At 53.5% G+C, this 15,048-nt stretch overlaps 6 protein-coding genes across 6 annotated transcripts; all 6 read right to left on the reverse strand.

The window, feature by feature from the left end:
* Window positions 1-2,715: 2,715 nt before the first annotated feature.
* On the reverse strand, window positions 2,716-4,101 carry JKF63_01300 (uncharacterized protein; the record flags this gene model as incomplete). The annotated part of the gene is made up of 1 exon (XM_067897347.1): window positions 2,716-4,101. One exon carries the CDS (start codon window positions 4,099-4,101, stop codon window positions 2,716-2,718), a length of 1,386 nt encoding a protein of 461 aa, XP_067753504.1.
* A 1,293-nt stretch (window positions 4,102-5,394) lies between these two features.
* Window positions 5,395-5,817, reverse strand: JKF63_01301 (uncharacterized protein; the record flags this gene model as incomplete). Its single annotated transcript, XM_067897348.1, has 1 exon — window positions 5,395-5,817. The coding sequence occupies one exon, from the start codon at window positions 5,815-5,817 to the stop codon at window positions 5,395-5,397; it is 423 nt and encodes a 140-aa protein (XP_067753505.1).
* Window positions 5,818-6,998: 1,181 nt separating this feature from the next.
* Window positions 6,999-8,360, reverse strand: JKF63_01302 (uncharacterized protein; the record flags this gene model as incomplete). The annotated part of the gene is made up of 1 exon (XM_067897349.1): window positions 6,999-8,360. The coding sequence occupies one exon, from the start codon at window positions 8,358-8,360 to the stop codon at window positions 6,999-7,001; it is 1,362 nt and encodes a 453-aa protein (XP_067753506.1).
* A 900-nt stretch (window positions 8,361-9,260) lies between these two features.
* Window positions 9,261-10,061, reverse strand: JKF63_01303 (uncharacterized protein; the record flags this gene model as incomplete). The annotated part of the gene is made up of 1 exon (XM_067897350.1): window positions 9,261-10,061. The coding sequence occupies one exon, from the start codon at window positions 10,059-10,061 to the stop codon at window positions 9,261-9,263; it is 801 nt and encodes a 266-aa protein (XP_067753507.1).
* Window positions 10,062-11,171: 1,110 nt separating this feature from the next.
* Window positions 11,172-11,987, reverse strand: JKF63_01304 (uncharacterized protein; the record flags this gene model as incomplete). Its single annotated transcript, XM_067897351.1, has 1 exon — window positions 11,172-11,987. The coding sequence occupies one exon, from the start codon at window positions 11,985-11,987 to the stop codon at window positions 11,172-11,174; it is 816 nt and encodes a 271-aa protein (XP_067753508.1).
* Window positions 11,988-13,375: 1,388 nt separating this feature from the next.
* Window positions 13,376-14,611, reverse strand: JKF63_01305 (uncharacterized protein; the record flags this gene model as incomplete). Its single annotated transcript, XM_067897352.1, has 1 exon — window positions 13,376-14,611. The coding sequence occupies one exon, from the start codon at window positions 14,609-14,611 to the stop codon at window positions 13,376-13,378; it is 1,236 nt and encodes a 411-aa protein (XP_067753509.1).
* Between the last annotated feature and the right edge of the window lie 437 nt (window positions 14,612-15,048).

Consider the following 15,048-nt stretch of genomic DNA (forward strand, 5'->3'; position numbering starts at 1 on the left):
CACGCGCGTCGAAACAAAGACGGATGTGAGCGCACACTACAAATGAAGGGTGATGCGAAACTCTCTTTTCAAAAGGACGATGCTGCCGCTCACAACGTTGTAATATTGCCGTGAAGACAAGCGAGCAAATAGAGAGAGAGAGGAAAAAGGAAGGTGCACGGGAGAAGAAACGGGTACGTGCGCGACGAGTCGATGCGAGAGCCAGCTGAGCGGATGTGTCTTCTACTCCCCTCTCTCCTTTCTTTGCTTGGAACAGCGCACCCCCGCTTCTGTTTTATTTACTTCTCTCCGCTGTTTTTTTTTCGTTTTCCTCTCTACTCTTTCGTGTGCTGCCCCTTGCCCCCCCCAAAAAAAGTCTTTAAGGCTTCTTTTGGGAGTTCGACCACCGACTCTTCGGCGTCTAAAAACGGCGAGGAGAAAACAGCGCACAATAACGTGTGGTCCGAAGCGGTATTATCCTGACAAAAAAAAGGCGCGGGGAGGGGAAGTGGCGATGGATCATAACACACACGCTATCGCCCATGAAACAATTGATGCCCCAAAACAGAGGCGCCCCCCCCCCCTCAAAACAAAATTGATCAAAAACCTTTGTGCTTGCCAATATGGATGAATGAACATAATAAAGGAACACACAAACACACGGCAGAGATATCCCCCTCAGACACACGTACTCCAGGCGAGGAAGCCCAAACAAACGACGTCCTCCACTCGAATCTCCACACCGCCACTGACCCTGTTTTGTGTGTGTGTGTGTGTGTGTTTATTTCTATAATACTATTCGCGCTTTACCCAGCCACACGCTGAGAAAAGAGAAAAGGGTGTGTGTGTACCCTCTTCGTTGTGGGTGCGGAGGGTGGGGGGGAAGGGAGGATGTATTGTCTCTTCTCGGGAAACGCAAGGAAACTGAGGAAAAAAGAAAAGAAAAATGTAAGCACAGCGATGCGTAAAACGGGATAGGAGGCGTTTATTCTCTACGGTGCGCGTACCCCCGCGCCTGTTGTCTTTGGAGTTGGGGTGAAAAAAAAAGAGCGATAGAGAGGCAGGGGCGGCGGAACAGTGGAAAGGAGGTGAACGAGAAGAGGGAAATGTGGATAAAGGTTACAGCAGCAGTGCTGAACTGCGGACGGCATGAACCGGAAACAGAAAAAAAAAGTGCTCGAAGGAGGGAGGTAGGGAAAGATGCCCTTGGTGACACGTGCGTCCACTCAGTCGTGTGCGTGTCCCAGTGAAACGAAGAAGGGGGGAACTGGTGAAGCCGCTGCGACAGCAGTGGAAGACTGGCGACCTTGCCGCCACCACAACGGATGCAGAACGAATGAAAGCAATCTTGAGTTGCCGCTCCAGTCCAGTGATAAGGCACGACAGGTACACGCAAACGTGGTTTAGTACTTCTGTGTTTATACCACCGTTTCTTTTCGTGTTTTCTTTGGTTTTGTGCATGCAGGAAGAGAGAGGGATGCGCGTATGTGTATGAGCGGGGGGGGGCAACAGAGTGGGGGCAGCTGTACTGATGTGGCTCGAAAGATACGCACAGCGTTCACAGAATTAGAAGATGTACAGCCCATGAAGAAAGAGCACAGGTAGGGAAGCTTACAGGGATGCTGAGAGGCGGGTGGCGCCATAGCAGAACACGAGTATAGCGTTCCAATGAATGTACCCACTGCGATCTGCCAAGAAAAAAAAGGATTTCCTGTACTCATTTCTCTGTGTGCGTGGGTGTGTACATCTTCAGGGGGAGGGGGGGGGGCATTGAATAGCGAGTTCGGCACTTCTCTGTCCCTTCTGGAGTTTGTTTCCAGGTGCTCTGCACACGACAAAAAAATACTGTCCAGTATGTTTTTCCTTTTTTTGATTTGTTTTCTCAGCAAACCTTTATCGGTTCGTCCAACGGAGAAACGATATGTGAGGGAAAAGAAACCGATCACTTGGCAGAAGGCAGATGTTCCACCCAACTGTGCTCACGTGGTAGCCCGCAGGCAATGCCTCCTTGGCCTTGTCCCTCATGAGGATTCTGCTGGAGAACATTAAGAGCAGCTCCCCTCGATACGGCTCATCAGATGATTGTGACCTGGTGCTCGACAGCGAGAGACGAGCGGTGGCTCATCGGCTCCCGTGCGCGCAGTCTCACCCTGAAGCTCAACTCACCCGCGCTGCCCTGATCGCCCCCACAACTCGTTTTAGTACGCTGGTCGCCGTATGGCGCACTGCTCGAGATAACGCAGGCGCCTCCCAGAACTCAGCATCCGACGTTGTGCGGGGTGCGCGCACGTAGCGTTGACACCAATTAAAGAGAGTTTTCCAAGCAGGCTCACAGGGAACGCTTCTTCCGACAAATATTCCTTCAGAAGCCCTCCGCCCATATCGGACGCAAATACATTTGCTCTTGAGCCCCGCAAAAAGGTCCAACACTCGACTCCCTCTCATCAGCAGAAGCGCCTCCGCATCGCCATTGCGGGGGAGAGAAAGAGAGAGAGGGGGGGAAGGGGACACGAGATTGAATAGTTCAGTCACAGCGTCGGGGATGACTTCTTTGATACCACACTGGAGTGCCCTCCTCTCACCCCAGCCTCGTCGTCCAGTCTTCGAGAGTCGTGGAGCAGGCAACACGATCCAAGTCTAGCATTGGGGCAAAACTAAGATTGCCAACATCAAGGAATAACATGTGCATTTTTTTTCTGTGTCTATTCTTCCCTTTTCCGCCTGGAAAGTGTGCAGCTAGCTCACAGTGAGCATGTCGAAGTAGTTGCGCAGGATGAACCAGATGAGCCCCTCCTTACAGACTGAGTCGGCGGTGGGGCGGTCCTCGGTCCACGTCTCAAACGCTTCGACGGACGGCGCCTGGCCAAATATCCAAATCTCCGGCTGCAGCAACAGAGACCGCTGCTTGGTGGAAGAACGAGGTCCTTCGTAGTGCAGCACGATCAACGCTGCATCTTTTGAACCACCACCACCGCTCGCCGCGGAGGAAATCGTAGAGGCCTTATCTCTCTCCCCATAAGGCCGCCATGCTCGCCTGACGCGATTCCACAGGCCGGCGCCAGCTTCTATACTCGACTCAGCAGTCTTTGCAGTCCCGAGGAGGTTCAGCCGACTCCCAAACCACGCAGGCCCCGGTCGGATCCCCCACCCCCATTCGTAACGCGCGCTTCCGTACACACGCAACATACACCCACTCGGCAACAACGCATCCACATCGCGATTAGTCCAGGAGTGCGCCAGCACCTCCCCTAAATCACTGACCCGTGATCGCAGCACCGGGCTCATCGTTACGACCATGTGACTCTGGTCACGCCGAAGGGGAATGACAACATAGTCGTGGCCATCGTACGACTTTGGGGGTCGAGGGGTCCGATAGAACTGACCTGTCGGCGAGTACTCGATATAGACATGCCGCAGCCGCCCAACGCCTTCGAATGCTTGCCGAGTGCGCTCCACCAGGTAGCGCAGCGAGGCAGGCATTTCGGCGAGGCGAATCCGGTCGCCTGTGCCCCACGGGGCCTTCATGAGCTGAATGTCTTCAGGGTGGTCAGCAATGACTCGCGTGTGTTTCAGGAAATCAAAGTCAAGCCACGTCGACAGCGTTCCGCCATCGCTAAGTTTACCGGGGGTGTCCCCTTCGGTGCTTCGCACAGCCTCTCGGGCGATCGCCAGTTGCGCTGATCGCTGAACGGCGTCAACCTTGCGCGAATCCATGTTGTTGCCCAGCGTTTGCGACCAGCGTTGCACCTCGTTGAGCAGTACGTTCCGCATTTCCGGCGGCAGTACATTACTTCGCACGCACAAACCGATGTTCTCCTTCGCTGTAAGAGTGAATCCGTATGCGCCCTCGGTCGAGGCATTGGCAGTGACCTTTCCGTGCGGCTTCACTCGCCGCCTCTGCAGCGGGGCGGCAAGAGCCTCAGCCGCGGCCACGGCACTCGCCGGGGCGACGCGACGGAAGAACTCCATGTCAGCGTCTGTCATGGTGGGGTACGCAGTGCCCTCCGGGTCCATGAGCTCTTCCCTCCACTGATACGCCAAACGTTTGCGGGTGGCCACAAAGCCCCCGACGACGACGGTCGGAATCGCCAGCGCGGTGTACCATGACTGAATGCCGAGCATGGACAATGGCCTCTGCAGATGTTATACACGCGTGTGTTAATGTGTTCTCCCTTCCCCAGGCACACCGGGAACGACACAGCTCGCGTCTGCCAGCACAACTGGAAGATGCTGGGGGATCCGGCTGCCGATGAGCCGTGTGTGTGCACTCATCAGCAGACCTGCTAAAAAACGAGAATCACGACCACCATCACAGCAAGAAAAACGGTGAGCAGCGCAATAACAGCGTGGCGAAGAGAGGGAGACGGTGAAGCAAAGTAAAAAACATGACGAGTAAAGACGAGATTGTTGAAGCAGCTGAGGGTGGGGGCAATATCGCTCTTAGCGCGATGACATGCACAGCGCTGGAGACCACGAGGAAAAACAATAGGGAAAAAAAAACACTGCGCTACGTGTATGTGTCTGTGTACCCTTGCAAGATGAGTCGACTGCTCACCTACAGAGAGACGGTGTTCAGACGTCGTTAACTGGAACCCCTCTCCCTCTCCCTGCCCCCCCCCCCACCCATCACCTTGCCTCCAACTTCGTCGCCGCGTGAAAAGAGGACAATTCAAGTGTCACACGCGCATACTACTTCTGCGTTGTGTTTCCCAATGTCGGTCTTTGAAGTCGTTTGCTCATATCGGCAAGTGCGAGAATCACACACTGAGGGAAAGGAGGGGGGAGAGTGGACACACCATTACCTCCGACCGTGGCCCCCCTCCCTTCCACACACATACGCATACACATCTGGGTAACCCCCCTATAAAAGAATAGGTGCAGTGCCAGGCGCAATAGGCGACAGAGACACAGCCACCCATCCCCATCTCCCCCACCACACACACACAATAATCTGTGCGCTGGTCATGTGTGAAAATGCGGAGAACGGTTTGTCTTGCAGCGCGAAAGCCATCAAGATTAGTAAATAGTGAAAAGCTTCGGCCATGTAAACAGAGCTCATGAGACATTCGAAAGAGGCAGGGGGCAAAGAGCACAGTGAAAACTGGGCTCCACACTGCAAGTGTTCGGCGATCACATCTTTTTTCTATTACGGTTGCGCATATATCTAAACATATGCTCCACAACGCTTTGCGCTCACAATGGCCCCGCCATCACCGTCTCTCCGCTTCTGCTTCCTGCACTGAAAAGTTGCGTGAATTATAATCACCTCCTCAGGCGGCCCTCCAATTGCAGTCACCCGTCAGCGCGCTCACGAGGACAACAACGCCGTCCACTTCCTCGTCACAGGTCGATACTGACGGAAGGCGCAAATCGGGGAGGACGGCGCAAGAGAGAGAGAGAGAGAGCGTGAGGACTTTACGCGGTGCCTTGCGCTTTCATATCTGCCTCAGCCTTTTCCATCATCATCTTCTCGTTGAGGAGCTCAATGTAGTACCCATCTGGATCCACCACAAACGCCATGAAGCCACTTTCATCTTCGTAGTCGATTGACACGCCGTGATCACGCATGTCCGCCACCAGAGATTTCACGTCTTCGACTCCAATGGCAATGTGTCCGTACGCTTCGCCATGCTCGTAGGATGTTACACCGTAGTTGTAAGTCAGCTCGAGCACCGTCGAATTCAGCTCAGTTCCATAGCCGAGGAAAACAAGAGTGTACTTGTCCTGCGGACAGTCCCACTTGCGCAGCACCTTCATCCCCAGGCGCTCTGAATAGAACTTTATGGAGCGGTCGAGGTCGCCAACGCGAATCATGGTGTGTAGCATGCGAGGTGGCATTGTGCTTTTCTCCGGTTTGGGAGTCCTTTGGAGTATGCGGATGCAAATACAGGAGAGGAAGGTTACTATCTGAAGTCGGGCGCGGCTACCCGAGTCAAGCAGGCTAGGAACACAGGAGAAACACAGGGAGGTGGCACTTGAAAATCTAGCTTCCTCATACACAGAAGTGTACCAGTGTGCAAACAGTGCAGGGACTCCGCCGCAATGGCTCTCTGGCAAAAAAAAAGAAAAAGATTGACGAAAAAAGGGGGAGATAAGTTGTTGCGTGAATCTGGTAAAACACTCTCATGTGCCTTCACCTCCCTCACCACCAAATAATTAAAAAAAGCTTCTGGAGTATTGAACCTCCATCAAATAATAAACAAGGGAGCAGAGCCGCATGGTCAACACACCCTCTGAGCCCACAGCCCCACCGATTCACCGCTCTCATCTGGGCAGGAGGCACCGACATCCGCCCTCTCATGAGCTTCACACTGAAGCTGATTCCAGTATGGAAAGGCTCTCACCGTGGTGGGATTCATGTATTCCTCCTCCGCCTCCCGCTCTCTCTCTGTCTGTCTGTCTGTCTCTCTGCAGGCCAACACAGAGAGGAAAAACATTTGAGTGCGCATCACTGCGGAATCCGCTTGAGCCATAAGCGTATCGTACATAAAGGCAGCAAAAGGAAATCAGTGTCAATGTGGTGCTGTTATTGAAGAGAGGGGTCATAAGCACACACGCCTAGAAGGTGTTTGTGCTGATGTGCAACGGGCATTACAGAAATGTGTTTTCCTCGGAGAGGAGGGGGGGCAGTAGAACGGGTCTTCAAAGCCCGAGGGAGGGGGGGAAAAAAAAGATGCGCGTTTGCGACTGGCTCAAAGGCATTGTAGCACAAAAAATTCAACACACAGAGGGAGGAGGCTCGAACAGAGTTACTTTCGTGGTATATCGGAAAGAAAATGTCGCCTTCAATTCTCTACGCACACCCGAGAAGTCTTCGTTTTGCTTTCTTTGTAGGAAAAAAAAAGAGATGGCTAACGGTTTTTTTGTCCTAACCGATTAGTCCATCATAAGCTGGAGCCCCCGAATAACTGTGTCCTTCCCGCATGCATGTGCCGTTAGCTTCCTATCTTGATTTTTTACATGGGGAAAGACGATGAGGCGACTCAAATGATCTCGGCACGCCATGTGTGACGCAGCTTTTACGATCGCAGCATCTCAGCGAGCACCGGGTCCTTGAGTAGGCTGATATCAATAGGTAGAGGGCCAGATATATTATCCAGGAATTGCGCTGTTTCCACTGCGATGCGGACAATGCAGACCTGCGGTGTCATCGTCATGTAGTGAGCGCGGTGGAACACCGGATTAAACAACGGGACATCCGTGCAAAACAAATGCCCGGTGCGGCGGTAGTTTTTCAAGGTGTACCACGAAATATTGCTGGACTTCAGTTTCGCGTCGGCAGCTGCCACGAGTGCGGCCTCCTCTTTTGTGTGTTCCTGTTGATCGACAAGCGCTTTGATGGTAAGAAAAAAAGAGGACTCCGCCTCGTTCCGCATCCATTCCTCCGAAAAAAACTGCAGCGTAGGTGTGATGAAGTGGCACGATTCTGTCGAGCTCCTGAGTCTTTCGTAGAACATTCTTTTTTGCAGTGGAACCATCCACGGATCGTAAACGACAGCGCTCGCGATGCTGCTCGACGCTCCTTTTGCCTTCGCAGCCTCTGTGTCCTCCAGTGCAGACGCAAGGCAGGTTGAGCCACCAAACGAGTGCCCAACGAGGTGAACGAGCGGGTTCGATTCGATGCATTTCTTCACCGTTGCCTCATCGTACTCCATGGCCCGCAGCAAATCTCCGTTGCAAATGCGTTTCACTGTGTTGAGTGTCTCTCGGATGCGCATTTCCAGCTGCGGTTCGCGATCCTCGCTTGTCCATCTCACCTTGATGTTCAGAGGAATGCGTATTTCGTGACCAGCGTCACGGCAGAACGCAGCGCTGCCGTCCATATGCGTCATCGCGAATACGATGACACCACGCGCAGCAATGTTCATCAATAGTGTGCTGTACAGGTGCGGGAATCCACCAAGACCGTGGCTGAACACAACCATCGGACGTGGGGCGCCGTTGCGCTGGAAGAGAGGCACCGGAGGCGCATCAACTCGCATCTTTTTGCGCATAAATAAAAGGTCCTTCACCAGTAAGTATGGGATTTTACTGTATGCGGCTAAACCCTCCAGGTAGCCCTTCTCGCGAAAGGGAATGTAGTCGATTCCGCCCCACGGCGCACCGCTTGCCGTCGGATAAATTATGGTGACGGGCGGTCTCATGGCACCGCGATCGCCAAGTACCTCACGCACGCCTACATTGAAGTTTCCACCAGTCGGGGCAAAGCACTGCAAAGGCTGTACGTAGAAGGCCGCGCGACTGAGAAGGACCCCCAGGCAGGCGATCGCGAGAGCAATCCTCCAGTCCAACCCCAAAACCAGTGCGAGCAGCGACAGGAGCACAGACCAGCCAGCCGTCCCGTAGTGGATCGAGAAGATGTAGGCGTGGAATGACCGCATAGTGTGTATCACGTGCTTTTGCACCCTTGTCTAGAAGTGATATACAAATATAGTTTTCAAACCCATGTAGATCGATATGAGTTCACGTATCGCCCTGTATGTATGAGAGATGGGGGGTGTGACGTTGTGGGAGCTCGCTTCCGTCCGAAAAGAGAGTGCGACACTGAGGAATTGATAAGACAGAGGGGGGGGGGTAAGTCGTAGCAGCGACTTTGGCACGCGCGCACACACACACACACGCACACCAAAAATAATAATAATAATAATAACAGAGATAGACGTAAAAGAGACGTAGGCGCGGGCCAGAACTAAACCAGCAACTACACTGGCACAGGCGCAAGTGAACCTGCAAAGTATTCCGTGATGGCCTGAGGTGCTTTGGTCAATCAAGACGACGACTCAGCCCACTGCCTTGTTAGTGCGCCACGATATCAGACACCTCCGACACTTCCAACAATCTCGTGGAAGGGGCAGAAGAAAAAAATATTTTTCTTTTTTTTTAAGGGGGGGCGGGTTGAACGCTGAAGAGTGAATAGCCGATACTCGTCTCCTCAAATGTATATGTATTCCAGTGACTAATCACACACACATCACAGCTGCGTGTGCTGTTACTTGGTCTACCGGCACTTCTCTCGTGCTCGACGAGGTCATCGGTGCGCGCCGTCCTTGAGAGGTCATAGCCTTACTGTCATTGTGGCAGGGGGGAAGTGAGAGAGAAACCATCAGACCAAAACACCTTCCATACTTGCACAGGTGCGCGGTGCCTTCCCTTTTCGCCGCCCACCCTCCTCTCCATCTACCCCACCCAACACCTTCCATCCGCAGGCGCCCTCAAAACGTCCCCTGTGTGAGTGACACGGTGCACAACGCACTTGAAAAATCAAGAGAGACATGCTCCGGCTACAGAAACGGAATCCCAGTGATAGTGCGTGCCCTGTATTTCTTATACGCCTCTCCGAAATAGTCCGGTCGCTGCAGCGTAACCTCCTCGTAGGCAATGCGGGATCGAAAGAAGTACCAGCTGACGCCGGCGTGGGCCAGCGCGGAGACCGGGTTCGCTAGAATCCACTGCACGCAACAGGTTCGCCAAAACCATCCAAAGTAGGCTGGGTGGCGCAGATAGCGATACAGGCCGTGCGTCACAAGCTGATGAGTAGGCCGCCGCTCTTCTTCAATCACGAGGGAAAAGTTGGAGGCGCACTGCAGCATTGATACGACGCGGATGCCGTAAAAAAAAGCAGCAAAAAACGTGAAGAGTAGCGCCGAGGCACGGTTTACTCGACAGAAGAAGCCGAGCAAGGCGTGATGTGAGGGGTCGAGTTTCCAGCTCTCAGGGATGGCGTACGCCTCCAAGAAAAATTCCAGCAGCGCGGTGCCCGTCGCGATGAGGTACGGATTCGAGTGAAAGACCATAAAGGCGTCCGGATGGGTGTCATGGGGGCGAGTTAGCGCAGCCGCGAGAAACTCCAAAACGTGAAAGCTAAGGTGTGCGATGAAAATGTACAGCCCGAGAGCGAAAAGCTTGTCGTCGTGGGTGTACCATCCGTATGCAGCGAGTAGTATGCTTGCCACCGTCAGGACGCCCAGAACAAAAGCGATTAGGGCTGTCTCCAAGATGAGATTGCGCTGCAGTTCTCGATTAATGCGCCTGATCTCTTCTTTGTCAACGGCCTCCTGCCGGTGAGGAGTGACGGGACTCATTTCTCAAAGCAGGTCTTGGCTGCGAAGTCCATACCCCAACGGCAGGTTGTAAACAGGCAGCACACTGCAATCACTGCGGGGAAAAGAACGGCGTGAAGTGCCCCTCTCCGGAGGCCAAGACCACGGCTGCCTTGCTGTAAAATCAAATCACGGACTGTGCTTCCCCCGAAATTTTGACTTACAGCTAAGGTCAACGCAGGCGCAGAGAGCACCAACGTTCAACAATTACCACAGAATGCGAGTGACGCGCTCCAATAGAGTGGAGGAGAGAGGGGAGGGGGGGAAGGGGGGGGGAAGGAGGAAAGCATGCGATGAGTCCGCTGAGGGAGGGTGGTTGCCAGAGCAGCATGACGTGAACTAACAATAGCATTAGCCGGGAAGGTGAAGTTGTTCTTCCAATAGCTTGAAACACACACGAAAAAAAAAATAGAATGCGAGAGCAGTGCCCGACTTTGAGGTGCGATAAAAGGAAAAAAGTACCCCTTCATGACGATGAAGGCATCAAAGGCACTCACATGGCAACTGGTGTTCGTTCCCTTATTCACTGCATCCTGCGACTCCTTTGGGACCAGGGGATAATTTTCTTTGCTTTTTTTCCTTCTGATTATGCTGTCTTCTTTCCGTGTTCCCTGCGAAAACATGGTGTAGAGCTCGGAACAAAAAAAGCAAAACAAGATAGTTGTGCTGACAAACGCATCCGCAAGCGCGGGCACTGAATTCGTAACATGAGTTGAATTCGAGCAACAACAATAGCACAGCTGATCAGTGACAGTGGCCACACTCGTAGGTGTTCCCTGGGGCGAGTTTACGAGGCCCAGTAGGTAAAGGGAAAAAAAAGCTTCAGCAGAAACACATGAACAGAATATCCGTGGTGGAAGGAGTAGGGTGGAGTGGGATGTGAAAGCAGACGACAATTTTTTTTTTTGCCGTATGGCGGAAAAACTGCACCAAAATAAAATAAACGTATTTATATATATATATGCACGCAACGGCACAGAAGAAGCCTGTAACTTTTTGACTCTTCTTTTGCCCAAGAAAGAAGCGCACGCGCACGCACACACGCAGTAACACAAATACCGCACAGCGTGTGCCGCTGCTGACTTCTTGAGTTTAGTTGCGCCACTCGTCATGATCATTACCCTTGCTTTCGCGGCAGAACGCCCACTGGCCACGGTAAAACTCCTCAACCAGCTCATCCGAATAGTCATGAACACCGCAGAAAGGCATATAGACGGGCAGGCCCTTCTGCCACATCCACCGCGAGAAGCCCGCCTCCTGGAGGGCGCGGCGCTCTGGGTTGACGAGAAGACCCGGTGCGGCTACCCACATCGGATCACGGGTGTAGATGTTTCCCGCATTGAGTGGCGACCACTCATCGTACTTGATGTTAAACGGCATAGGAATACCAAGTCGGGAGTTGTGGCCCCACTCCCCACGCGCCTTCATTTGTGCCGGGGTGTGCGCGGCGCCGCCCTGCATCCATTTCAACCACATCGGGCTTGAACAGTGCGGAGACTGTCCGCGAAACCAGTGTGGGTCGGCCGGTTCGACCATGCGCACAAAAAAGGTACCCTGTGCACGACGGCTTTGCCAGTACTTGTTGCCATTCTCATCCTTTCCAACAAAGATTTTCTCATCTTTGCGGCGCCATGCCTCGCCAATGTAGTAGTGCTTCCGTATCGCACCCAAAAGGCCGAACATGCGGAAGTCGTGCAGAATCCACCGCCAGCGAGCATACGTGAACGAGAGTCGCACGGGGTTGTCACCTTGGCGATGGTGATGCCGCGGGAAGCTATGCGCGTCATCGTGCGACTTGGTGTACACAAAGTTCTTTGATCCACACTTCGAAGATTTCACTGCCAGCTCGCCATATTTCTTCGCCATGCAGTTGGTGCCATAGGCACCAAAGGTGAACATGCTGGACATCGCTTCTAAGAGCGAGTGAAGGTGGTCGGGCTAGGGCTAGGGCGGGGCGAAGGGGGGAGGGGAGGGGGGAAGACGTTGTTTCATAGAACGCCCCCAGGTCGTGAAACGATAACTACCGGGTTCTAGAGCACAACACGAAAAACAATCCCTATGACGCTGCCTGCGTAAGTGTTGCGCCCGCCAGGGTATAACAGCCACCTAGAAGATGAGCGGGAAGTGCTGTGGACTGAAGACACTAACACACACACACACACATGTAAAGCTGTCTACGCACTTCACAACAACTTCCCAGTGGAAGAGGAAGGAAAAGACGGAAAGACAGTAAGGTTTGATCACAAGTCTGCTGAAGCGTCTCACTGCTAAACCTAATACTAGCAAAACTATAAAGATGGGTCTTCTTACTGACAGAGAGGAGATCTTCGAAGCACGCTCACGTGTGTGGACGCGTCCTGAATGTGTAGAGTGACACGAAATGGGAACTCCAAGATATAAATACGAAAAAAGGTGTTCTAAACGCTACGCAGATGTTTTTTCCGTGAGGAATGGGCAATGGAGAGGGGAGGGGACCTGTGGTCGCGCCATGTGCAGTTGTTCATAGGGTTGTCGAGGGGGAGAGGAGGAAGGGAAGGGTGGTGGAAAGGTCGAAAAGGTAGGGAGTCGCGAAGAAGGAGCAACCCAGTCCCACACCATGGGACGGGATGAACATCGAGTCAAGCTGGTGTGGCAGAAAACTGTGCAACGAGAGTGATGAACGACTGTCGATACCAGCTAAAGTATAGCTGTGATTTCATCACCCTTGAAGGGCTCCAGTTGTGGTGAGGTGGTCGTTTCTGGGGTGCGACTGTCGTTCATTTCTTTGCTGTCGGGGGGTGGAGGAGGAAGAGGAGGGGGGGAGGGGGAGGGGAAGGCATTCCTTTCTTTTAGAAAACGGAGAGTGTGTGTGTGTGTGCTTGTGTGTGTGTGCGACACTCAATCGAAAGAAACGAATGCAGGCATAAAATGGGTTTCTTTGAGGTTACCAATACGCATCATCAGCGCATCCAGTAAAATTCTCTTTTTGTTTTTCAAAAATGTTGATTCTGTATCGGCTGCGCTCTGTGCTGTTACTCGAGTTTAGAGGTAGTAGTAGTAGTAGAAGTATTTTTACAACCTGGCTGCAGATATCGCCTTTTTCCTCCAACTGTTATTCAACAGTCGGGGAAAGCCAGGGGGGAGGAGGAGGAGGAGGAGGAGGAGGGGGGGGGACAGAGAGACATCAAGATTGGGTATTTCTCCGCAAGTTGCCACCTGCTGTCGCTACTCGGCGAGAACACGCAAAGTCGGGACAAAGGGCACGCCCACCCAAAAAAAAAAACAGAGAAAAGAAACAGCAGTGCATTTCTAGTCCACTACGCCCCCCGCTCGCGCTTTCGCTCAAGAAGGAGCTGCGTGATCCTTGTCCGCTCCTCTGTCGCCGGCATCACTTCATCCATGATGAGTGGCTCCTTGCAGCCAGGACAGAATATGCCAACATCGTCATCGTCGTCGTCGTCTAGACCACGCGCCTCGTCCAGTGCTTCCTCAGCCATCTTCGTGAAGCAGGCATGACAAATGAGCCGCCTGCAGCACGGCAACCTCATCGCCTCACTGGCAAGGCTGTTGTGCAAAACGCAACTTAAAGCCGCCACAACGGGTTTTGCAGTTGACAGTGCCGTCTCCGGTGACGCTTCGACGGTGCTAGACGAGGCATTCTTTGCATTCACATGCTCAGCAGCGCTCTCTGCGCCCATCGCTGTGCCACGCAGATCGCTGTCACCCAGCCCAGTCGCCCCGGAGAGGTCGCTGCCGCTGCCGGCGATAGAAATTGCGGTGAACGCCGATGGGTCTACACGGCGCTTCACAAGGCGGTGGTCGCGTGTAATGAACTTCGGCGCCGGGTCATCCATGGTGCATTCCACTAACATGCTCTCCGGTATCCCCACAGGAAACGAGAGCACCTTCATCGCCTTGCCACCTTTAGCCGATGGACAATGCTGAATAAGGTGGCCGCCTTTTCCACAATTGTGGCATATGTACCCCTTTGGCGGGGGCCGAAAGTTCTCTTCCATGTTGGCGCGCATGTCGTCACCGCGACCTCGGCCGGCGCCGAAGAAGAGGTCGCCTCCGCCCATGCCGCCACGACCACCGCCCATGCCCCCGCGACCACCGCGCCCGCCCCGACGGAAGCGACTACTCACTTCATCAATGCCCGTATCGAGAGCAGCCTCCGCCTGCAGCTGTGCGAGTCGCTCTTCTTCCGTGAGCGCTTCCCTGTCACCGAAACCGGCCGACCCGGCGTAAGCCGAAGAGCTAGCCATGCTCTCAAACGGAAACGGCGGCGGTGCGAACTTGGGACGTGTCATGTAGAAGGGTTTCCCGCTGTGCGTTTGCCGAACTACGTCTACAACCGCATACGCCGGCAAATCCTCGTCGGGGTGCAGGAGTGCTGTGCTGCCTGCGAGGAACACATTGATTTCCTCCGGCGGTGCGCACAATTTTGCTGCGATCGCCTGCTGCGCATCACGACATGACATGACGCTGCCGTCCATGTCGATCGTGCCCACATGATTGCTGGATTTGAGTCGAAAAGTGATTGAGGCGACCATTCTGAGAATTATAAAATGCCCCTGTGGAGGACACGTGATCCCATATAAACAAAATGGGGAAGGGTAACCGTCAGACGCGACTGGGGGAGGGGGGGGGGAATAATAGTCAAAGTAAAAATGGGGAGGTGCGACACCACAGCGGGGAGAGGGAGGGGAAGGATACTTTCACACAAAACAGGGAAACTCAGAGAAGGAGAGAAGTCGTGATTACGCACCACCAAATAGATGTGAAGGGCGGGGTGGGGGAGGGGTAGGGGAACGCTGCAGGACGGTGGTCCGTGCTCGACAAGATGGGAGTGTGCTCCTTGAAAGTGGGTGAACGAAAAAAAAACTCAAATCAACCAAACTAGTGCTGCGTCCTACACTAGGGCAAAGGTGGGGGGGGCAGCTTCTTCAACTCGTAGCGGATTTTGTTCACACCTCGCGTCGTCTACGAA

This window comes from Porcisia hertigi, chromosome 35 (assembly GCF_017918235.1).
Source record: "Porcisia hertigi strain C119 chromosome 35, whole genome shotgun sequence".
NCBI lineage: Eukaryota > Euglenozoa > Kinetoplastea > Trypanosomatida > Trypanosomatidae > Porcisia > Porcisia hertigi.